This window comes from Onychomys torridus, chromosome 18, assembly GCF_903995425.1.
Source record: "Onychomys torridus chromosome 18, mOncTor1.1, whole genome shotgun sequence".
Lineage (NCBI taxonomy): Eukaryota > Metazoa > Chordata > Mammalia > Rodentia > Cricetidae > Onychomys > Onychomys torridus.
The window spans coordinates 9,633,964-9,658,013 of NC_050460.1; the positions used below are offsets into that span (position 1 = coordinate 9,633,964).

Here is a 24,050-nt window from a genome sequence, read left to right on the forward strand (position 1 = left end):
AGATGAGCACTTCACATTTCTTAATCCTTGCCCCAACCCCTGCCGCCACCCCACCACTTCCCCAAACACACACACCAAACCATAACCCTGAACGAGAAACAGATGCGTACACAGGAACCAAGCCCAGGATGGAGGGGTTGTGTGACACCAGACACGTTGAAGAACGATGCCATCCACGTTCAGCTGGGTCACTGGCAAACTCGCAGCAATGCTTATGGTCAACCACGGGAACTACCTTACTATTAAAAGTAACTTTACATTTCTCACTAGGGTTTCGATATGTGCCAGTAACACAAAGAACTCTGGTATGTGTGAGTCTACCCCACTGAAAGAACTCTGAGGACGTGTTTCCAGCATCACACTAATGACGGAGTTAAATATAGATAGGGAGGAGATGGGGACCTTTTATTCGTTTTCCAAAAAGTTAAGGAAAAGGATGAAGATTCAGGTGGCCAGGGATGATTATGATGCTGAGGTGTCATTAGTGGGATGCAATGGGAGTTGAAGGACTGAGTGTAATAGCAGCAAATTCTCATTCTTCCAGCCCCTGCTCCTCTTGTGGTCTTTCTTTTGTGGCACCTGGTGTATAAAAACATGACAGCTGTAAGTTCAATCCCCAGGACCCACAGGACAGAATGAGAAAATGGATTTCTGCAAGTAGTCCTCTGACCCCACGTGTGTGCTGTGGGCTGTGGTTAAGATGGCGTGCTCTTTCCCCGTCGCTCTCATACACAGTTCCATTGTGTCTTCAGATGGTCTTTTCTGTGTGTTCTTAAAGCCCTCCTTTTCAGGACTAGAGATATGGCTTAGTGGTTCAGTGTTCGCTTAACATGAGCAAGGGCCTAGCCTTGATCTCCAACACCATAGAGAGACTGGGCCAGGGAATGAGGAAGGCAGGGAGAAGAAGAAGGGAAGGAGAGAGAGAGAGAGGCAGTGGGATGGAGGAAAGGGGAGAGAGAGAGAGAGAGAGAGAGAGAGAGAGAGAGAGAGAGAGAGGAAAGAGGAGAGAACAAAAATTAAATAAAACCCCATTTCTCTGTTTAACCTCTGAGTAGTTTCTTTCTACTTAAATATGTGAAATTCTTTGAGTCCCTTGTTTCAGGACAAGAGACATGCTTTAAGCCCCCTCCATGAACTTTATTCCAGAGGTGTGACTGGTCGTGGACTAGCTCCAAAGCTCTACCCTGTCTCCCCCCCCCCCCCCCCCCCCCCCCCCTTGTATGCTTTTGGTTGCTGTGTTTGCCACATCCCCAGAAGGTAAAAGTTATAAAAGAGCTCAAATTTATGTTCATGCAAATTAGTATTGCCTCAGCTCTTTCATTTGCATATTTCTCGAAAGATCTTGAACTCCTCAACTTTCAGAAGCCTGCATTTTAAATGGGCAGCTAACCTGGCAGGCTCTCAGCTGTCTCTCACATTAGCTAATTGTACTTTTAAAAAAATGCTTGCATATGTAATTAAGAGACAGAACTTTCTGTTGCTAATCTAGACTGGTGCCTCTTAGTAAAAGGAAGCAAATTCAACCTTTGACATTTTAAAAAATGAACCGAAGTTCCTAGAATATTTCTATGGAGTCTATGGCTTAACTCTATAATTATGTCTCTAGAGTAGATTATATTTTTCTTTTCTATAATTATATTTTACCCAAGAGCCTGGAAGAGCTTCAGTCCTTTCTTGGGTGAAGTGATTCTTCCTGTCTTTTCTCTGGATAAACTCTGAGTCCTGTGTGCCTGACTGTGGAGGCGAGGGGGTGCTCAGAGACATGTGGTAGAGATTTTCCTTAAGAGATTGGTTTATATGTTAAGAGGGGCCCTGAGATAGAAGCTCATTTTTGAAATGCCATCATAGGAGAATCCCCTGGCAAGAGGTCTGTTCGAGATCTGTGGTCTTCTGTCCCCAGCTGCCCCACTATTCCTTGCTCTAGGGCTGACTCCATTGCTGAGTGGTCCCGAGTCATACTGCATGACTGTTCTTATCAGTGGTTCAGAGTGGCTAGAGGCCTAAAATATGAAAATGATTTCTAAGTGCCTTTCATTATTCTAGTCTAGAAATAGTTTTGGCCCACACCAGATAGTATATGGTTAGGGAAAAGGATGACTCAGCAGCCTTTCCCAACAGAGATGATTGACTCATCAATTTGACCGTGGGAAATGCCTCCCAGCTTTCCTCCTCCTCCTCCTCTCTGCCTTCCACTGGACAAAGAGAGAGATAATTACAAATTTATCTCGGTTCTTGGTTTTATTCAGTTGGTGCCTGTATGCGTTCGCTTATGACCATCATCCCCAGTGGGTGACTACTCAAGTTGAGGAACATCTAGAATAACTGGGTTTGAAATTCTATATTTATATTTTATGTCAATTTGCAGCAGGCTAAAGCTCACTGAAGGTCTCTAGCACCTAAGTGTGCTATGGCTGTAATACCTGCCTGGGGCTGTGCTCAGCTACCAAGATAGAAACCAGTGGGTTTCTCAAGGACAGAAAACACTAAGGTGCTGTGATGACCAAGTCCAGCCTGGGAGGAGATTTCGCCAAGTGCAGTTGATGAGACAGTGTGTGTTGAGTTGAGGGGACAATGTGGACAAAGATATCAGACTTCTTCTAAGAGCAGTGGGTAGACCAGTGGGAGGCCTTACAAACAAGAGCAACAGCACACACAAGGACCATATTCCCAGGGTCATCTTTGCTGGGTTTGAAGGGGTAAGGTGGAGCCATGTCTATTTGGACAGTTGAATGGATCTTATCAGGTAAGTAACTTGAGATTTGGGCTTGGGGAGCAGAAACTGTGTTAGGGGTTAGGGAAACTCACACTTTTATTTGTAGTAGACAAAGAAACTCTCCTATGTGCTAGGCTACTGCTACTGCTCTGAGGTATGAGCCTCAGGCCACAACTTTTAGGGAGTGGCTCTAGTGGGCATGTAAGCTGGATTTGGGGATGTGGAAGACTAGAAAATGATGATGTTTCAGAAAGAAAGAAATAAGGGATGAAGTTTATTTGGATGGTATGGGATGGGAGAGAGGAAAGCAGGTTAACTGCTTTCTACCCGCTCTGCACCAGTGAAACAGAGACATTGGAATGCAGAGGACAGCCTCACTTCTCTCCAGGGCATTTCCATTTTCACACCCATGTAGGAGTGCCAAAGGTCAAAGCTTTTAACCTACAGCCTCAAGGGCCAGGAATTAGTTGGGTCAGTCAGTCCCTAATATAGCTTACCAAAGAGCCTGTGAATCCCTGCCTGTGTTTGCTGGAAACCATCAGCCGAAATGCTAAGAGACATGGAGCTGAACTCTTCTTCTCAGTAGCAGATTTAGATAAGTCATTTGGAACCGGAGCTCTCTGTAGGGTGAATGGCCAAAAGGTAATAATAAATATGCCAGTGAGACAGGATAGCACTAAATACATGAAGCTCTAAAAGTTACCTACCCCTTCCTCCAAATCCCCCTGCAGACACACACCTGTTGGGCCACTCACTGTCAGCATAGGGAGGTTAGAATTAAAGGGCCTTGTTAACTTGCCCCAGAACTGCTGTGGAGTAATAACTCTGATGACACATAGCAAATTTACTCTGGGTAAAAATGCAAGCCTTCTCTTTCCACTCAGAGGATCCCTGTCACAGTATCCCGGAGCTGTTCCATCCTGTGGCTTCAGTAAGACCTCTTCGCCTTAGAGCAGAGTTCATTCTGTAACACACTTGGTGACAACATAATTAGCTGACATCTCCCCAGTCACTTCTCTGCTCCAGGGAAGCCCACAGGTATGGTAGAGGAGGTTTGTGGGCTGCCAAACATCATTTTGTAGGTCAGGAGACCTGCCTTTGAAGGACAACTCTCTACATGGTGTGTAGCTTAAGAACCAGTGCCTAGCCCAGTTATTAAGTGGTATGAAGGAGGTTGTGCCTGGGAATAGATTAACATCATGTAAATGTCGGACATCATCGGGTCTCACAGGATATGTGTTATCATGTTTCTGTCACGTGCCTTCCAGCTAGCTGTCCCCTTCCTTCTATTTGTTACCACGTTTCTGTCATGCATCTCCTAGCTAGCGATCTCCTTGCCTCTGTGCTTATCAGAATCTTCCTTGGCCTTAGAACAGGCATGATGGTCTCCTCAGTGACTATTTCCTTTTAGTCAAAACCAATTACTCCCTTGTGCTTTCCACATTGACCTCTATCATCTCTTTTCTTTTATAATGAATGAGCTTACAAACATGCATGAAAATATTATATCTAATATGATCGTATCTACTTAGCATCTTATATTTTTATTTTGCCATGTTTGCTTCATCTGTTACTTAGCTGAAATATTTTAAAGTGGGTACTAGATATCATGACATTCGACCCTTAAGTGTATGTCAGCTCTCCTGAGAACACAGACAAGGATCACACAAAGAAGGACTTTTTTAATGTTTTCAATGACCCCCATTCTCACGTTCTCAGTCAGTCTCCAAGCCCAACACCTATCTATTACCCTCTCCTCAGCTGCTCTGTCACACATGGGGCCTTGACTTTCTCTCTGTTCCCCGAGCTCCTTGAAGGTGAAGATACTACCTCCTGTCCTTGGCTATCTCCTCCTCCTTACACTTACATATCACATGTGGTAGATGTGCAGTGCACACTGCCTCAACTAGATGAACCTAATATGAACATAGTGATTGGTAATGTGACTGGTTCCTTGTTCCACATGAGGGTGGACCAGACATTCCACTGCACAGTCTTCATGAAAAATCTCCTGTCCCATCTCTTCCTAAGTGTGTCTGGCCTCCTGGAGGAGGAGGCTTCTAACTGGCCAGTGCAACTCATGTGACTAGGCTGCTCCACACAGTGGGAGGTTCTGGCTGGGGGACATTGTTCTTGGAAGCTGTGAGGCATCGCTCAGTGTCTTAGTTATAAAACAAGAGCGAAGTGGGTCATGCTGTAGAGATGTGTTCATTTTCACTGTTGGATGACCACACTCACCATGCCCATGTCTGACGCCTGATCTTTGAAAGCAGAAGTTGCAGTGGCTGATTGCTAATTTCATGTGTGTGGGGATCCGTGGGGCTGTTGGCTCCACTGTGGCCTAGGGGCTTAGCAGTTCCTCATGTGTCTTTGCTGTCAGCATGTGTGAATGCCGTGACCTTTTGCTCATGATTTCTTCTTGTGCCCCTGAATTTATTGCAACAAAAGTCATATTCACCCACGCACACTGGGACTTTTTGAAAGAGATCTTTTCTGAAAACGACTCCTTTTTTCTTTTCCATTTAAAATTCATTTTTTGGTCACGATTTCCCCTGAACAAATTCTGCCTCACTGTTATATCCTAAAATAAGTTGGCCGGCAATGGGAGAGAAAAGAACATTCGACTAGTGACCAGGAAATCTGAGCATTAGCCACCACTAGCCACTAGCCAAGTCCTCTCATGGGGACTCAGGGTCCTCATCCATAAAAGAAGTACACTGCTTTGAAATCCAGAGTCCAGCTTGCATCTGTTACTCTTTTTATCTCTCTGTTTTTAAATGGTTTTAATAATGATTAAGGATTATGTTGGGAGAAACAGGAATTTTTCAAAGAGCAAGTGAGCTTTAGCCGAAATGAATGTCCATTAGTCCAGTTCTCCAGGAAGCACCAATCAGGGCTGTTTCTAAAGAAAGCTTTACCTACTGGCTTCATTGTGCTGCAAAAACCACAAGGCATTTTTAAGGAATAGTGTTGTAATATGACACTCGGTACCAGTAAATTTTCTTCTAATCAAGGCATTTCTCATAGTCACAGATTCATTCCTTTCATAAATATTCATTGAGCACCTACTGTATGGCGGGCCGAGTAGATTGTGAGGATCTGGCTGTACACAGGAGGCAGGGCACTCATTCTCATGGGATTTGGAGTCCTTGAAGAGAGACAAACGAATACACAACATAATTGCAGATTGTGACAACGACCACAAAGGAAATAAAGGAAGACTGTGCTCAAGAGGGTGGGAACATATCTGGGTTATGGGAAGCAGCCCAGGCCTCTTAAAGGAGGTGGCGTGCACTCTAGAGCTAAGCAATAAGAAGGAGTGGGCCATACAGAAAAACCAAGAAGACTTTTAATCTCAGGAAAGTCTTGGCAGGGAAACTTCAAAGCAGACAGTGCTGGACACTCAGAGAGTTGGGTAGGCTGTGAGGCTAGGGTGGCGCTGGGAGAAACACAGAGAACTGAGTGGACAGGAGATGGAGTATCGAGACAGAAATGCCAGGACTTGGTGGTGGACCGAATGTGGGCAGTGAGGACTTAAGAACATATCTGAGTTCTTGACTGTGAGCAACTGAGTGGCCAGTGATGTCCATTGACACTGGGGACTACATTAGAGCAGTAGGATGTTTTGGAAAGAGACTCCAGAATTCTACTTTGAGTGCACTGCATTCAAAATACCTGTGGTACATCCCAGGGGATTCATCAAGGAGCTAATCTGGAAATGGAGGAGTCATTGGGGTGAATGGCTGGCATTTGTGCTGGATCTCAGACTATCTTGGGCAGTGGTTTTTCAGCCCTGCCTACATATTAGATCACATGGAGCTTAAAAAAAAAGAGAACTTTCCTCCATAACCTAACCCAAGAATTTAATTTAATTCATCCACTCTGGGACCTGGATGCCCATGTATTTCTGAGCTTGAGGGAGGCTTTTCCTATTCAGCCAGTCTGGAAGGATGATGGCCTTCAGGAAAAGGTTAAGCTAGATGATAGGTTCCAGGACTATACTTTCATATAACGCTCCCCTACTGCCATATATGTGTGTGGTTTGAATGAGCTGTGCAGATCTGTTTTCATGTGTGTGTACAGGTAGGTGTTCTTGTGTGTGTGTGTGTGTGGGGGTCTAACGTTGACATCAGAGTTTTTCTTCAGTTGCTATTCATCTTATTCACTGAAGCAGGCTCTCTCACTTGAACACAGAGCTCACTGGTGTGGAATAGTCTTGCTAGCCAGTTTGCTTCAGAGATCCCATCTGCATCTTCTGAGTGCTAGAATTATGGGACCCTCACGGTCACCCACTTACTAGGTTCTGGGGATCTGAACTCTGGTCCTAATGCTTGTATGGCAGGTAGGTGCTTTATAACTGGGGGCACCTCCCCAGTTCCTGGAGTCTCTCCCCTGGAGCAGTAACCTAAAAGTTGCCCACTCTTTGCATCCGCCTCCTGCTTGGAACAGCTCCTCTTCAAGTAAGGTTCAATCCTCCAGACAACCCGCCCAATTACTCTGTCCTCGGCTGAGTCTGTGACCCCCTTGTCTCTTGTGTTCTTAGTGTCTGAAAGGATTGCCTGGGTGCTGATGAATCCAGCACATCTTTCAGCCTGTCATTTGAGTACACCCTGATGTGGTTTTAGCGGCAGCCGCCATTTGTCATGGTTGAAAGACAAAGAACCTGTTTGGCTTTTGCTTGACATTGTGCTGTAGGAATCTTGTTTGGGTTGTGGTGGCTGCTACGAGAGGGTAGAGAAACCCAGGGAAAACGCATACGCTTTTATATATTTCATCTTCCGATGGACGCTCTGTTGATTATTCTAGGTTGTCTGTAGATGTGTGCTAGCTGTTTTGAGGATAACTCTAAAAAGTCATTGAGCCTTTAAAAATTTCGTCTGCTCTTTACATTTTTCACATCGAAGGACTAGTCCAAGTCCTTCCCTCTTGCCTGCGTTCTCCTAATAGGAACAATATTAGGCCAAGAGTAAATAAAAATGTGCCCACACATCCCAGTGTGCAAGTGTCCATGAAAGATCACACAAGCTTCTCTCTGGCCTTCAGAAAATTTGCCAATCCAAAAGTGGCTCATTTAGAAAATAACTTACAGGACAATTCCGTAAATATTTATAGCTGTGTCAAAATTATAGAGGGGGATAGAGGAGAGAGGGGGAGAGAGAGTCTATGCATCTGACTGTGACCGGTATTTGTATAATGACTCTGATTGTGAAATTAGCCGGACCCAGCGAGCTGTGCAGACAGAAGCTCAAGTTAAACTAGAGCCATTTATTCATGGTAAGGGTGAGTTATCATTTTTGTCATTGAACTTTGGCTACTCTTTCCACTTACGTTGAAAACTAGTCTTGATACTTCATTGGCTAACTTCTTAATTGTTGTAGGTACTTTGAGTCACCAATGGCAGCTCAGAGAGGAAGGCAGAGAGGCAACTTTGATGGTACCTCATGATGAGTAGGAAGCTCACTTCGTACATGTTAGGGCTGTAGCCTCATCCTAGCCAAGCTAGCCAATAGCGGAGGGCCACGACCTTGTTACCCTGCCTGAGCAGGCCAAGGTCACTTCATCTATGAACAATTTATTAGTTGGGGTCTAGGAGCTATTTTGGGTCACCTCTAAAAACCTTCAAGTTTCTAAAATCTATTTTCAATCTGTATAAAATGGGGCAAACAACAATTAACAACGGATTTCCTTGGTTTTTTTTTTTTCCCTGATCATGTTTTCAGCTACATCTAGTCCTTCTGTTACAGCCAATGCCCAAAACACACACTGGCAGGAAATAGGGTGGTGGGTGCATTTCAGTTAATGGGCTCAGTTGGAACATGTTTGGCTGTGGAGACAGCTACGCTCATATTACCAAGCCTTGGCTTCCTGTCTGTTTTCTTTGGGCTGGGTAGGCAATGAAAAGGGAGACAGGAAAATGCATTTTGGGGCAAATAAAATAAGGAATTTGTCTTATGAAGACAGCTTATAGTTGGGGAATTCTAATGTTCAACTTAACCCTCTCCTGGCACACTTATTCCCCTTGTCCTGTATGAGGGAAAGGTAAGATGTCACACCACTAAGAGGAGTGATGGATACCCATTCTCAAGGTTGTTAATGATCCATAGTCAGAGTTTTCTCTTTCATGAGTAATAATGCAAATTCCCTTAGTTTTGCTTCTGAGTGCATTTTTTCATCTAGTCATTGTTCCCATGATGCCCCTCACCCAGCTGCTTGAGCATGCCTGCAGAGGTGCTGAGCAGCCGACAGGGGCTTCCAGGATGGCTCTGATCTCATGTTCGGTGCAGATACACACTCTGTCCCTGCACCTAGACATGACTACCCTTCTAAGGGACACATTTGTGATTTTTGAAGATGCTTCAGCACTTTGATCTAATTTAATTTGCACATTTCTTTAATATCATTTTTTCTTTGCTTTACAACTTTAATAAACTGGAAGAAAGTAAAGGTCTCTCTCTCTCTCTCTTTCTCTCTCCCCTTCCCCCTCCCACTCCCTTCGTGTGTGTGTGTGTGTGTGTGTGTGTGTGTGTGTATGTGTGTGTGTGTGTGTGTCTCACTCACTCACTCACTCACTCACTCACTCACTCAAATAATGGTAGTCATATTCACCTATTTAGCTTACCAGCATTTTCCACTTTCTTATACAAAACTACAGTAGTAGATTTAAAACAAAGCATATTCTGTGTGTCTTAACAGGGCTCATTATGTGCTTTTGGGTTTTGGCATATCTCGAAATATGCAGATCCCTTTAACAGTTTGATTTTTTTTGTGTATGTTTCTTCTCTGCCCGTCCCCCCGCTTGCCTCCCTTCTGCCTTCCTGCCTGCCCTCTTCTCTTTTCTCTTCCCTTCTCTCCCTTTGTTTCCTTCCTATTTTCTATTTTGAGTTTTAATTTTTCTGCAAGGTATAGGTAGGTAGTTGTAACATAAAAAACAAGAGGTCACTAAAGTCACTGTGGAAGTTGATCTTCAAAAAAATGTGCTTGCCCTGTTTGGTGACAGCATAGTAGACTTGTTGAGCTTTCAGAGGGGACCCCACCGTGAAACAGGAAAGGTGTCCTAGAGGACACTCACGTTTCTCCTCCTTTCATTGGCAGGGCTAGAGGAGGCACCCAGAGAGTTCCCCTTGAGTTCTTGACTCCATGTCTCCCTTGGGACCCTCTGTTCTCTTTACGTATTTAGAATTAGGAAGGCTTACCACCCTACAATGCTCAAGAGCAGTTTGCATAGACACATCATAATAAATAAATAAATAAATAAACCACCCAGTATGTATGTTCACATATCTATTTAGCATGGTCATTTGTTCAGCTAATTAATATGCTTTTATTTTATGATTTGCTGTTTCCAGGGCACAGACAGAAGCTTGATGACTCTAAACCTAGTTTGTTCTCTGACCGCCTCAGTGATTTAGGGCGCATCCCTCATCCCAGTATGAGAGTAGGTGTCCCGCCTCAGAACCCACGGCCCTCCCTGAACTCTGCACCAAGTCCTTTTAATCCACAAGGACAGAGTCAGATTACAGGTAAGACAGATACATAGGTTTCACTTGGAGTCTGGCAGGCTGGGGGTGAGGGGTTAACAGATAAGATGTGTTCCTTTTATGACTTCTGGAGCTGCGGATTGGCTTGTTGTAAAAGAATTGAAATGCGACGGTACCGATTTCTCCCTTTATTAAGACCATTTTGACCTTCAGTCACTTTGGGATGAAAATCGGGAGATGCAGCTTCTGCTAATGCTGTGCTTTGCAGAGATGCCATGTGTATTCTGGTGGGCTGGGAAGAGCTATGATCCGGGAGCACGTATGCCATAAATTCTATATTATATCCAGGTGGTGAAGGGGACATCACACCCTCACTATGAGAAGGTTTGTGTTACTGACCCTGGTTTGAGCTTAAATTTCTTACATGGATAACTGTTTCTTTTAGTCTGATTCAAAATCGCCCAGGGCTAACAGGAAGCCTTGATTGGCAGTTGTAAGGCAGGGCCAGTGAGCATCTCTTCAGGCAGACAACTCATTTCAGATTGACATTTAGCTCCAGTTCTCCACACCGTGTTTCTTTAGTAGGTTCCAGTGATCTGTTCACTGTATGTTCCTTCTTAACATCAGCATCATAACATCACTTAATGTGTGATGCAGTAAGATCCCAGTTCTTCTTGGTGTTCTGCCCCACTGGTGCAAAACAGATCTTACTTTAGGACCACTTTGATGACTTTTAGGTCCCAGTGACAAGAATGTGTGGATCATGGCAGATCTTTAATTTGCATATCAAAAATATTGAAAGGTCAAAGAATATTGCATCATCATCTGCTGCCTTTGCTAGAGGCGGACTAGACTGGTGAGAAAACAAGTAAAAACATGTAATAAACCCTAAGTCACATATTTTTGATGGCTAGGTTGTCCTCTGCAGTGGGTAGACTTGAGTATCTATAGTGGTCTCAAAGCGTAAATGTTCATGACCTACCCCTTTCTACTCTCCTGCCCATGTTATGCAAATGGATTCTTGGACATTGCCTTGGAGTAGCTTTTACTTTCTGTGGGTGTGTTCAGTAAATGAATGCATCTGCATGAGCACCTGCTTAAAGTAATACAGAATTGTAAACAATGATACACGTCAACACGGTGGTGAGCACAGGGTGTCTGGGTCACAGAAGAATGTTAGTGCTCTGTGAAGGTTGAACCATTTTAACCTAGCTGAAACTTTAAACAGTATGTATGCAGTAAAAGGCTGACATGTGTATCAGACAGGCTGGTGATAAACGTGCAAGGGTGAAATTCACACAAGCTTGTGAATGTTGTACTTAGAGACCTGGACTTTCGTTAATGGATCAAAATTCAAAATAGCCATCTTATAATAACTCTTGGACTCTCTCTCTCTCTGTGGGAGAGAGGTATGTGTTTACATATTATTTGTAGTTATGAATAATTTTATGTACATACTTAGTATAATTTAATAATCACTAGGCAACTTTCTTAATTTTTTTATTTATATGTTCTAATCTTTAACTATTTGTTCATATATTACTGACTAATGGTTTTAGTATTTACTTTCTTTAATTTTATGTGTATGTGTGTTTGCCTGCATGTAGGTATGTTTATTAGATGAATGTAGCATTCTCAGAGTTCAGGAAAGGGCATCAGATCCCCAGGAACTGGAGCTGCAGATGGTGGTGAGCTATCATATGGGAGCTGGGAACCAAACCTGGACCCTCTATAAGAGCAACATGTGCTTTTAACTGCCGAGCAATCTCTCCAGTCTCCTACTGTTGGTCTTAACAATGGTCATTTGAACCTGCTACTGTTAGATTCACTTAAGAGGCTTAAATCTAAAAGTGAAGTCACAGGGAAGCTTCAGATGTCTAGAACTGGAAGATGCTTTAGATGTCATTAAACCAGAGATTGGAAAGATGATGGAGAGGAGCTACGGTTAGCAGCATCCCTATGCGTAGATGTAAGGGTGAGCCTCTGAGAATGCAGAGGTGTGAGGGGACAGAGCATCAGAGCAGGTCAGGAGTGTGATTCCCTCTGCAGAGCTGGCTTACCTCCAGTCAGCATTTTCTCCACCACTGTCTTGGGAGGGTCAGGAAACTTGAACTCCTTGCTTACCGTTACTCAGCAGGACAGTGAATACCCCTAGGTATATTCCTTAAAATGAAAATGTGTAAGTCCATAGGTATTGATAGCAACATAGAAGTTCATACTATAAAATAGTTAGTTCTTCATTTAGGGGATATGGTCCTGGTGGAATGAATTATAGATCAGCTGTTGTCACTGTTTTCCTCATTCTTGTCTTCTGATCACAATAGCTTTTCTCCAGCCCCCCAGATGTGAAGGTACACACATATATCTGTGACACACTCTGCTTTCGGTTATGTAAACTTTACATGTCTTTAAATGCCCTCACATCTTTTGGGAGGTAACCAAGGTACCTTCCTGTAGTCAAGGATACACTGGATCTTTGAACCCAGATGAGTAGAAAGTCCAGGAACACTCAGGACAGTAGCTAAATCACATTAATGGGCAGATTTAATCTCGGATTCATCTTCTTGTTTACTTAGTAAGTGTGCCTGTGAGCCCACCAAGCTCCTCATCTTTGGCAGTGCAGAGAGCGGAGGAAAATGCTGTCCTTCATCTAGTCTAATTGAAGAAGCTGATTTGCGTCTCTGTTCTCACAACCACACTTTTCATAGTAGTCTGTCCACTGATGAGCTCGAACTCCTCCTTTGGTATCTTCATTATCTTCCTGGGGAAGAGCCTTTGTCCAAAGGCTCCTCTCCATTATCTGAGTGTTCATAGGGATGGCCATTTTCGAGCTCCAGTGTGCTTGTCTTTTCTACTGGCTACCATAACTTCTCCAAAGTAAGAGTCTCACTAGATGTTGACTTCATGAGAATTGAGTTGAGGAGAAATTGGTGAGAGAAAGGGCCAGTCAGATAGGTTTTCCTGTTAACATGGGCTACACTTTCTAATTTCTTATCTAGGCTGTTCTTATTTCCTGAAGGCAAAAATGGCAGAAATCACATTTCTATATGAACACTGTGTGGTTAAACTATTTGGCTTAGGAGCTGCATAAACTCATGTTCTTGAGACTTGCCTAGAATGGTAACGTCTTTGCTGTATTTCATATCTGGGTTCACATAATCCTCTGTTCAATGACGTTTGTAACAGGACCTGGCTCTCTCTCTCATTAGCTTGGTACTCTTGGATTGTCATCTCCAAACAGCACACAGAGGGCACACAGTATGATCACCTACGGTCCTTGGTCTTGTCCAACATCAGAGGCCGATGACTTCTAAGTCCCAGAACAGCAAAACAGAATTCAGGGAAATGTTAGCACTTAGTGTTTCATAATTAGCTTTTTCTAATGTCTCTTGCAGTTCCTAGGGCCAAAAGTTCTAGCCATGTGGTGGGCTGGCTTCTCTGCAGTGCCAGGCTGGTGGGGTCACTCTGATGAAGTCTTTGGTGGCTCATGTTCTTTCTGACTGAGGGACCAGGGCCTCCCCACAGTTTCCTGAGGAAGTTGCTTCCTCCCCACCTCTTTTTTATCATTCTGACATCTGCTGCCTGTCTCTTGGCATCAGGAAACACCTAGTGTGTTGCAAACGTCAACCCCTTTTGATTCAGCATGTGGCGATGGCTGTGGAGGTGAGGATGTCAGAGGTGAGGATGTCATACTAGGAGGCGTCCCTCAAGACGGTTGCCACTTTAAATTTTCCTGTATGACACAGCTATCCATAAAAGTAATTTCTGGTGCTTCAAACACTTGGGCTTAGTGGGATGGAATGTTGGTTCATCTCATCATGGGGAGTATAGTATACACTGCTATTCTCTTAATCATTCATGCAAGAAGTTGATTGATGCTTAATGCCTGTCAGGCATTATGGGAAGTGAATCAAATTGATGCGGTTTTTATATGGATTTTATGAGTTCTTTGCAGTATTTCATTATCTGCATTCTAGCCCATGCAATCTTCTGTACAGAGATGTTTTTGTAACCGGGCCTGGTTCTCTCTCATTAGCTTACATTTCACTGACATTTACAGGCAATAAAGGAGCAGAAAGAGTACACAAGAGATCATTTCAAATAATAAGTGCCCAAGAAAATAAAACGAGGCTCCTAGTGCAGAGCAGCTTAGGAAGGGAAGGGACTACCCTTGCAAAGCTGGGAAAGGAGTCTTTGAAGACTGTTGGGCCTGTGAGGAACAGCATGTGACATGGTGGGAGAACTCATGGGAAGGGGATGTCTCAGAAAATCAGGCAGAGTCAAAGTTACAGAAGGTGTTGAAGGCCATGATAAGGGACTCTGTGTGCAGTGGGCTGCTGCTGAAGGGTGGGAACCAAGGGAAGGGCGTTTTCTAACCATGTCATGTTTAAATGGCACCTGCGTAGGCACTCTGTATTGGGTGCATTCCACAGTCCAAAGGTAGACTTACCCTCAAGATGCTGCTCCAGGAGCTAGCTGATCATGTTGATACTGAGGGGAACGCAGAACTTGAGGCTTTCTGACATAGCCAGCTGGAGGATAGTGATGTCATCTTCTGACGTGGGCAAGACTGGGGAGTGTGTGAGCTGTTTGTTAAATGTCTAATGAACATTAATTTTCCACACATGTGGATGCTGAAGTATACAGGCTAGTGGTTTGTTTGTCTGTTTTGTTTTGCTTTGGCTCTGACTTCCGTTTTCCGCCTTTCCTTGTGAAATGTACACGCCCCTCATTTGACACTGCACTCATGGTTTCTTTAGTTATATGTCATTGTATTCCTACTTTTCTTTCTCTGGCACAGTCTTCTGTTGATTGTTTCCCCCAAAGACACTCTTTGTTCCAAATTTGGATCAATGGCTGCCGCTTCTCGCCTCTGCCAGCCTCTTCCGACCCACTCACTGACTCAGCCTCGCTTTTCACCTGTGCAACTCTCCAATGACATCACCTTCCATGTGGGGATGATTGCACGGATACATAGTCTCTTGCATCAGACTTTCCACTTTTCAAAGTCTAAGGCCATGTTTTGTTCATCTTTGTGTCTCTGTTGTCTTCAGGAATGCCCTCAGCTTGGTGACTTTGGGTTTGGCAATAAATGAATTAAGTAGGTCATTGATTTCTTCAGGAAGTGTGATTCAGTATTATCCTACACTTAGTATTTTTGCAGTTTCTATTTGATTTGATTCCTATTAGCTGTCTTTTCTTGTTGCATATTACCAGCCAGGTGTCGCTCCAAGAAATTAAGTCACATACCCTTTACACAATGGGTCTTTTAGGTAGGTGGTATTATTGTAGACTCTGAGAGCCAAAGAAATAAAGTAATTCATCCAGGATCCCACTTACAACTAGTCAGTATTACATACAGGATTTAAAGAAAGATCCACATAGTTTCAGGGCCTTGTGCTCTTAATTGCCACGTGCCCAGGACATTTTTCAGCCTAATTGGATATTATCCTGGGTGGCCAGAGAAGATAAGATGTTCTTTCTTAAAGAGATGCCTCAGCAGTGTCTGATTTGTACTTAAAATGCTTATTGATGCCTTAAGATTATTCTGAAAATAATATACTTTATAGATGACTGGAGTCCAATTCCAGTGTTACATTAGCTGTTCTGAGTTTCAGATTTTTGGTGGGCAGTCATCTGTACCTCCACCAAATTGGACATGTCATTAACCATCTAAGTGACATGTGTCATGTGTGAACACTTCCTTTTTCTTCTTTCCACTGGGTATTATTTAGGATCCCTAGGGAAGATTAAAAGAGATACATTGGGAATATCTGACTTGTTCTTTAATATGCAACAAAGTCAGTTTTAATGATTTAAAATGTGATTCTATAAAGCATGTGTTCATGGTAATACTTTTAAAAAAAGACTATCTGGGAAAAAATGGCTTGCCAGACAATCTGGGGCAATAAAATTTTATGAGCAGTTGCCTCGATGAAGGTAAAGTCATCTCTCCCCACTCCAGTCTGATTCTGTGTTCCCTTGGGAAAACAAAGCTTCTCTAAAAAACAAAGATGCTCTCCAGCCACCTATGCCTGTGGATGCACCTGTGCATGGTTGGCTGTCCTATGGTCAGTCCACTGTGCTTGTCCTGAAGCGTTTACCAGTGTAAACCTCTCAGAATAAAGGAAAGCACAGATGATCAGTGTGTGTCTCGAGTTACCATTCTCTTCAAGTACCGAGTGACCACATGGTTCTGTGATGGTAAACAAGTTGGGGTGACATGGGTGTGGGCGGTGGTGGCTGTTAGTGTGACAGGGAAGGGACCCTAGAGAGTCTGAGTGGCTGTAGGGATACAGAGAGGGAAGTAAGTGGCTTCACAGCCACCGTGTCCCCATTACCCGCTGTGGGTCCAACTCAAAGACACGCGGTTGGAAGGAGTTCTGTTTTCCATTGGTGGTAATGTGTTTGAGTTTCTGAAGTCACTGACAAGTCCTACCCTGGCTTCTCCCCCTGAGAGTCTTTGGGCAGAGTATCCAGGTGAATAGGCTGCTGCCTCACCCATGTGTGTACCAGAGAGCCCACTGGAGGAGGTTGCTGATCACAATCCTCGTTTTTTTAAAAAAGAGCACAAATCCTGACTTTGAACACTGTGTCATGTCTATTAGGTTTGCCCGGGGTTGGGGGGGCTAGGGGCTGGGGGGGGGGTAGGGGTGGGCAGCCTCTGAGATGAAAGGCACAATTGAGGTGAAGCCTGTGTGCCCATCTTTATAGAGAAAGGCTCCCTCGAGGCATGGTGGCTACAGGCTGATGCTGTTGCTAAGCCTGCCGGGGAAGTCCACATATTAACTTCTAGGAAGTACTTGGATTGTGTCTGGTGGCATTCCTTATTCTCCAAGGATGCCTCTAGAATCAGGGAGGTCTGGTCATTGGAGAACAATCAATTTTTGTTCCAAAGACTCTTTGTATTTTCTTCTCTCTGGCCCAGAAGCTCCATAGCTGGCATCTAGGTGTGACAGGAGGAGTCTGTGTGCTACATCTTGCCTCATCCTGGTTGAATCTGGCTTTAGATTTCTTTGCAAAAAAACATTGGTTTCATTATTCCATTCTTTTCCAGGGCAGTTTTTTCTTATTGTTTCATGTTGGTTTTATGTACATGTATGGAATGTACATATATAAACATATGCATGCCATCCCTCTTTATTAATTGCCCAGGGACCTTTCTCACTATCTTTTTCTGTTGCTGGTGGCCTGTAGGCCAAAGGCTTAGGAGACAACATTAGAAGGAAGTATACAGCTAGAAGGCTGATCCAGAAGAGCGGCTGTTGGGTGTGTCTGCCCTGGGTGCTCTGAAGTTTATTTTTATCATGGTTAAGTTTCTGGGGCTTTTCTCAGAGACCTGTTATACACTGTGTCAGGAATGACAATTATAATTTATTTGTATAATTTCAAACATATTCTAAGCTATTTTTAATTTATTATATTGAATATATAAAATATATGAACACATTATATATAATATTCAATACTAATTTGTATGTAATATGTTATCATTTATTATATGAAAGCATACTTCAGGGATAAAACTGCATCAGTTAACTCCCATTTATGAACATCTAGTTGATTTTTTTTTAGGGCTTTGTTCAATCAGGATTTATTTTTCTAATAGTTTAGAAGCAGTTTGTTTTATGGTATTTAAAAACATCAGCTTTGGCAGAGGTTGTCAGTGTTGCCAGCCTTATTTAGTGACTAAAAATTTGGGGCCTGAGAAGATTTCTGAAATCCATAGAGCTGAAATTGGAAATCTACATTTCTGGCAGAGAAATTTGGCAGGGTGGTTTTAAGTGGGGAGGAGGGGCTGAGAGGTTTTGGGAGGAGTGTCACCAGACAGAATGGAAAGGAAAACGGCTTTTGTTATTTAAAATAAGGTTAGACTTTTAATTACAGACTCTGGTGATTGTGTGGATCACTTCACTCGGTGCCTTGCAGTCTTTGAGAAACTCTTGCTGTTGGGTTCAGCCCTCCCCCACCCCATCCTGTCTTGCTGTTGAACAGAGCAAGGGGTGTGGGGTGTGCTTGTGTACTTACTCAGAAGGTCCCTCTTCTACATTTGTGTGATTGTCTTACGGTTCACATTCCTCGCCAGTGGTTATTCCTCACAGCTGCTCCTCACTGTGGGGCCTGGAAAGATTGCTTTCAGCCCTTTTAGATGCTGGTAAAGTTAATGGACTGGAATGCTATTAGATGCCTTCTTCAAGGCTGGCCATGGTCTGTATTAGTGAGCACTTCCTGGAAGAGCTCTTTGCTGCTTATACATGACATTTGAGAGGAAGCATCTGCCTTGCTGAGATTCAGGTACACAAGGCAGGTAGGCTTTCTACTAATTGGTTGCCCTAGGAGTCCTGGAGGCAAGTTTTAAGTGAGCCCACTCTGCCTTCTGAGTCACGTGGAGATCAAGAGTGAAAAGTGCTTTGCACATAGGCTTTTGAGCAGGATTTAAGTGTTTTTAGTGGACTGCAAGCCTGCTAACATTAACAATGGTTCCCAAATATTAGTCAGATCTGAGGATTTTACCAGCAGTAATGACATTTTCAGAAGAAGGAAGATGGACTGATGGGCTCTAAATCCCATTGTACTTTGAGTGGTAAGCTTTGAAGGCAAAATTGCTTAGCAACGTCAAATGGAATAGTAATCCCTGAGAATAAAGTGAAGGTCACCAACAAACAGAGTCATGGGGAGACATATGTGACCTATGTAAAGAGGGATTTTCTGGATGCTGCTCTGTCAAGTAAATACCCCATGCCTATGGGTGCCACAAATTCTTGCAGTATCCCAAGACATAATTTATTTTGTTCACCCAGTGCAGCAAGCAGCTCTTCCTTATCATACCACTTCTCTGGTCTTTCATTTCCTCTTCAGCGTGTTTGCTCTGCTCGTTTATTTGAAAAACATTCTTCTTGATAGGGAAGATTAAATAAAAATGAGGCAGTGTAATTTTCCCTTCTAACTGTCATGAGTGAAAAAAAAATAATGCCCATTGTTCTCAAACTTGGGTGTATTTTAGTGTCACCTGGGGGGAGACTGTTAAAAGTGTTCTTCCACCTTGAATCAGAATGTAGGAGGGGAGGCCAACACAAACGCCCATGGTTGAACACCCCAGGATAACCTTGTCCATCCAGAGCCAATCCTGACCCAGCCTGGAGGGTGTCGAAGAGCCTCACCCTGTAGTCACAGGATGAGTTACAGCCACTTACTGTCTTCCGCTGGCTTCTGGGTTCCCAAGTGCGGCCCCTAGACTTCACTTAGGTGCTGACTTCAGCAGCCGTTTTCCCTGCACGCCCTTCCCTGCGTCTGTCCCTCACCTGGATTTCTGCCCTTTTTCTGTTATGATGCTGTCAGAGGGAAAGCTTTCAATGCACAACTGACTGTGCCACCCTGTTAAACAAACAGGGCAGAACAAAAAAACCACCTGGAATGACCTTCCGTTGCACTTAGTGTGAAGACAGTGATTCCAGGGCAGGCCAGCAGCTTCCGCATCATCTGGCTCCTCCCTGTCGCTTCCGCGTTCCCCTCTCGGGCCACTTTCATGCTTTTGTCTGTAATACTCAAAAAGACGATACTGTCTCTTTCCCAGGAACCAGATACCTGCCATCCTTTTGCCTAACCTCCTTCTTAACCCCACATAAACATCATCTGGGCTTCTGCCTCTTAGCTAGCTCTTGGCTTAATCATCATGACCTCAGGGAAGCTATGCCTGATGTCCAGCTTTCTCCCGCCATATATTCATTCCCATGATGTTCTGGATATCTCCTTCTTACAACTTACCACAGTTAGATGACGGTTTGATTAATGTCAGTCTCTCCTATCCTCCTATCCAGAATGTCGGGGTTGGCAGTTCCAGTGTTATTCATCACTAATATTCCTAGCACCCAACATGGCACCAGAGTAGACAATGAACAGTTTTCAATGAAGGAGTGAGTGCCTGGGGGACAATTTTTAGAACCATCCACCTGATAATAAGTGTCACTATGCCTGGGGTGTGACACTCTAGATACTCTTTCTGACCGATTTGATTGACAGCAGCCCAGTTTGAACCTGTATTTACTACAGGCGCATTGACTTGAACTTAGTGTCGAGCCTCTTGGCCAGCCCCACACCCCAGTTACAGTGCAAATGCTGACCACACTCCTTTGTATCCGACTTCTTTCCTTCTGACTCTACCACTGAGGTCTAGGGTGTGCTAAGGCCAGCTTAGGTGTGACACGTGGCAGAACCTCCCGCGTCTTCTCTTGGGGTTTTCTTTTGATACGGACAGCCCCTCGTTTCCGTAAGACAGGTGGAGTCCCACGTAGTCCGGTGCTGGTGTCACTGTGACACCTCTGGTATTCCCTGCTTAGAAGCACAGCTTGTTTCTGACTTCCGTTTCCACATCGTGTTGTAGGGTATGACACCTTCGGCTGCGCCCACCATTTCTTATTCTCTTCTTTGCTGTTGTCTCCTGGGATTTATTTATTGAGTCCCACTTTCCTCTTGTTTAATAACCCATTGTCATGCCTACATAGCACTCAATTTTATCCAAACAGCTTGTTGCTCTTTTCTCAAATTTCCGTTCACAGCTCTGTGAATCAGTTGGGTTGAGTGATTCGGTTTGCTACCTTGCTTGGTTTGGGGGCCAGATGAGACGCCAGGATCCTATTCTTGGGCTTTTCTGGTATGAGCCACATTGTCCTGTGATGGAAGGCGCCCATCCGTGACATTTCTCCTCAGCTGTCTCTCACAGTCCTCCCAAGTCAGCTCTGTATGGTTTCTGTCATTTCTGTTGCAACCGCGATCTGCAGAAAGGATTGTGTCGGGGGGCTCACTTTCCACAGCATCTTTCTTTCCAAAGCATCAGCTTTCATGACATGACACATCTGTCCTTGCTTTGTGAGAACAGGACTCTGATGTTGCTGGTCTGTGGCAGCAGAATCAAGTGGAGGAGGCTATTCCTGTTAGGTGCTTCTACCCATTCGACATGAGCATCTCAACAGAGTGAGGCAAGCTCACTTGAGAAACCCAGGCTAGCTGAAAGGGGGTTTGGAGACCATATAGCATGGAACACTGAATATTCCATGTTCCTTGTTTTGAGCTAGGAATTTCTGTGTATGTAAGTATGGATGGGTGTGAAAATGTTTATTATGACAGAGGTGTGCCAGGAAGAGGACAAGACAATGATGGGCTTGTTCTTTTTCACTGTTAACACAGTTGCCATATTGGGCCCTGGAAGTTGGTGGTCAAGAGGCATGGCTCTAAACCAGTGGACTCTCTTTACACTTCAACTTAAATAGTCCATTTTCTTCGAAGAACGCCTGAGCTTCATGTAGCCTGACCTGAGGACCGAGTGGGGAAAATGATAAAAGACAAGGGGTGGCAGCATGGAGGAGCCCTGATTGCACTCTCCATCTCTAGCCTGTGGCAACTGCAGACACACCAAAGGGAAATCTCTGCTGTTGATAGTGCTTTTCTGTGCAGGTCCAGGCTTTTCCTGTGGCTCCCTGTTTCCTCCCATCTCTGTGTGTCCCTGGAGGTGATTCTTAGGAAAGCCAACCCTTCCCACAATCACGCACGACAGAAGTATTTATCCACTGAGGCTTGCAACTCCTGGTTCCCTCATCCCCCTTCTACTGGGCTTTGCCAAAGCTCTCTGTCTGTCCCACCTCTAACCCTAATGACATTCAGAAAGAAAAGTTCCACATATTTCCTCTAGCTAGTTCATGAGGGAGCTCCCTTGAGTTTCTTATTCTTAGTGTCTAATGTTCAATCACACAGACATGAAAGTTTGGTTCTTTGTGAGTATGAAGACAGAGAGCTCCTCACATACCACTTGAGGGAGTGTGAGGCACCTTCCTGTCTCGCTCCATGAACACAGCCTGCTTTCCTGGTGTTCCTACTTTGCATGAATGACTGTTTGCAATTTTTGCTGATGGAAGCCGGCTTGAGACACCCGCGTCACCCCTTTCCAGTTGCTTTTCCAGTTTGGGGTTTATAGAGAGGAAGGCAGCATCCATGCATAGGAAGCCAGAGATGAAGGGACACGATTTGGGGTGGATAACTTAGAAAAACCGCTAAGCATTTGCACGCCATGGCTTCTTTCTTACCTTGGAGTGTTCTTGAAAACACAAATAACATGTTTGGGATAGACCACCTCATTACGTCAAATGCGTGGGTGTGTGTTTGTTTGTTTGTTTTCTAGTTTCAATGATAATTTAATCTGAGCTCTTAGTAGCTGTTTTCACAAAGGAAGCCATGCTTTCCTCTGGACGCATGCTCATGGTAGTTCTGAGAGATCATTAGACAGCTGCTGTGCATGCCTGGTGGCATGTGGAGGCTCTCCTTTCTGTTCATCTACAGCGTCTCCAGGAGCCGCCCAGGTCTCTGCTGTCCTCTCCTCTCTCACATTTAATCATTATGATTTATCACATCCTGCCTGTGACGACAACAGGCCCATTATGGGAAAGACCTGATTTTTCTCTCTCAACTTTATGTCACAGGTCAAATATGACTTTCAGTTCCTGCTAAACCCCTCTGTTTTAGGTGGCAGGAGTTTGTGCAGAAATAGAGGTGCAGTGATATTGAAATATGTTTGTGATAATTTTGTACTGCAGATTTTTTCAAGCACTAAAGGGTGTCTGCACATAAATGTAACACTAAAGGTTTTGCTTTTGAGCTTTCATATTTGCATAAAAACATCTATACCTCTATAATGCAGTAAGATGCTTTGGATACTGTTTTTGAAGGCTGCCACATAAAAAGAATGAATTGTAGTTTTAAAGCATCATGAAAATATAAAAAGTTTAAAACAGGGATGGCTCAGTGGTAGAAAAGAACACTGCTGCTCTTCCAGAGGACCCGGATTCAGTTCCCAGTACACATGTGGTGCTGCACAACCTTCTCTAACTCCAGCTCCAGGGCATCCAGTGCCTCTTTGGGAACTGCACACATTTTGCCTGCACATATACACATGCAGGCAAAATATCCATACACAAAACATGAAGATAAATAAACAAAGCTTTAAAAATAATTTGTAAAAAGTTCAGCAGCAGGTTTGATTTCTTTTGATATCTTCTGAGAGATTGTAGATGCTTCTAGAGGGGGTAGTTGCTGGTCTCCCAGGATGTAATCTCCAGCTTATCCTTGATTCTTTCATGCTTTGGGGCTTTGAAATCAAGGCTATTCTTAGTTGGAGATAATAACTCTTGATGCTTGCCTCGTGTTCCTGAAGATGCAGAAAGACAAGCCATGCCCTCTGTAGCTCCAGTGGGCTTAAGCAAAGGGACCCAAGGCTGCTGACAAGAACTTCGAGTTGACTCACAGTTAACCTAAAGGTCAGTCCAGATCTAGGCCTTCAGTGGTGACTTTAGCAATACCTGCTCTGATTCACTGTATTCAGAGTGGATCCCAGAAGGCTCAGGTTTCTTCAGGAAGTGCAGTTTAGTAACCATTCACCAGGTCCTTGACTTCTCTCCACGGTGGGCATTAGTAACTGTACACACACACACACACACACACACACACACACACACACACACACACACACAAACCATATATTTAAGATAGGATTATACATTCTTAGCAAACTAGGATATCTTGGTCATTTTCCTCCTACCACAAGATTGTAAAGTTGGAGGGTATGCTATTTGAAAAGATGGGAATTTTTCTTTTTGAGATGAAATGGAGTCCAGAAGGAACAGGGTGCAAGTTAAAGACAGTCAGTTCCTGACATCTGTGTGATGGGCACAGGCAGCCTGGCCCCATGTGGAGCTCTGCTACACTCTCGGTCTTAGGAGGAAGAGGTTTTGTTACGGCCTACGTTACTGATGAAATGGAAGCTTAGACAGGATGCCCTTTGTCCAGTCAGTGGCCCACAGTGGTGTCTGAGT

The 24,050-nt window shown here is 44.0% G+C and overlaps 1 protein-coding gene across 3 annotated transcripts in view; it reads left to right on the forward strand.

Annotated features, from left to right (window-relative positions):
• Positions 1 to 24,050, forward strand: part of Runx2 (RUNX family transcription factor 2) — a 238,993-nt gene that overhangs the window by 64,752 nt on the left and 150,191 nt on the right. For 2 of the 3 annotated variants that reach the window (XM_036167197.1, XM_036167198.1), the window contains exon 4: positions 10,060 to 10,233. The exons of the other annotated variant lie outside the window; for it this stretch is intronic. In XM_036167197.1, the coding sequence (XP_036023090.1) occupies positions 10,060 to 10,233 (174 nt within the window). The remainder of the gene's footprint in view (positions 1 to 10,059; positions 10,234 to 24,050) is intronic. 3 annotated transcript variants of the gene reach the window in all.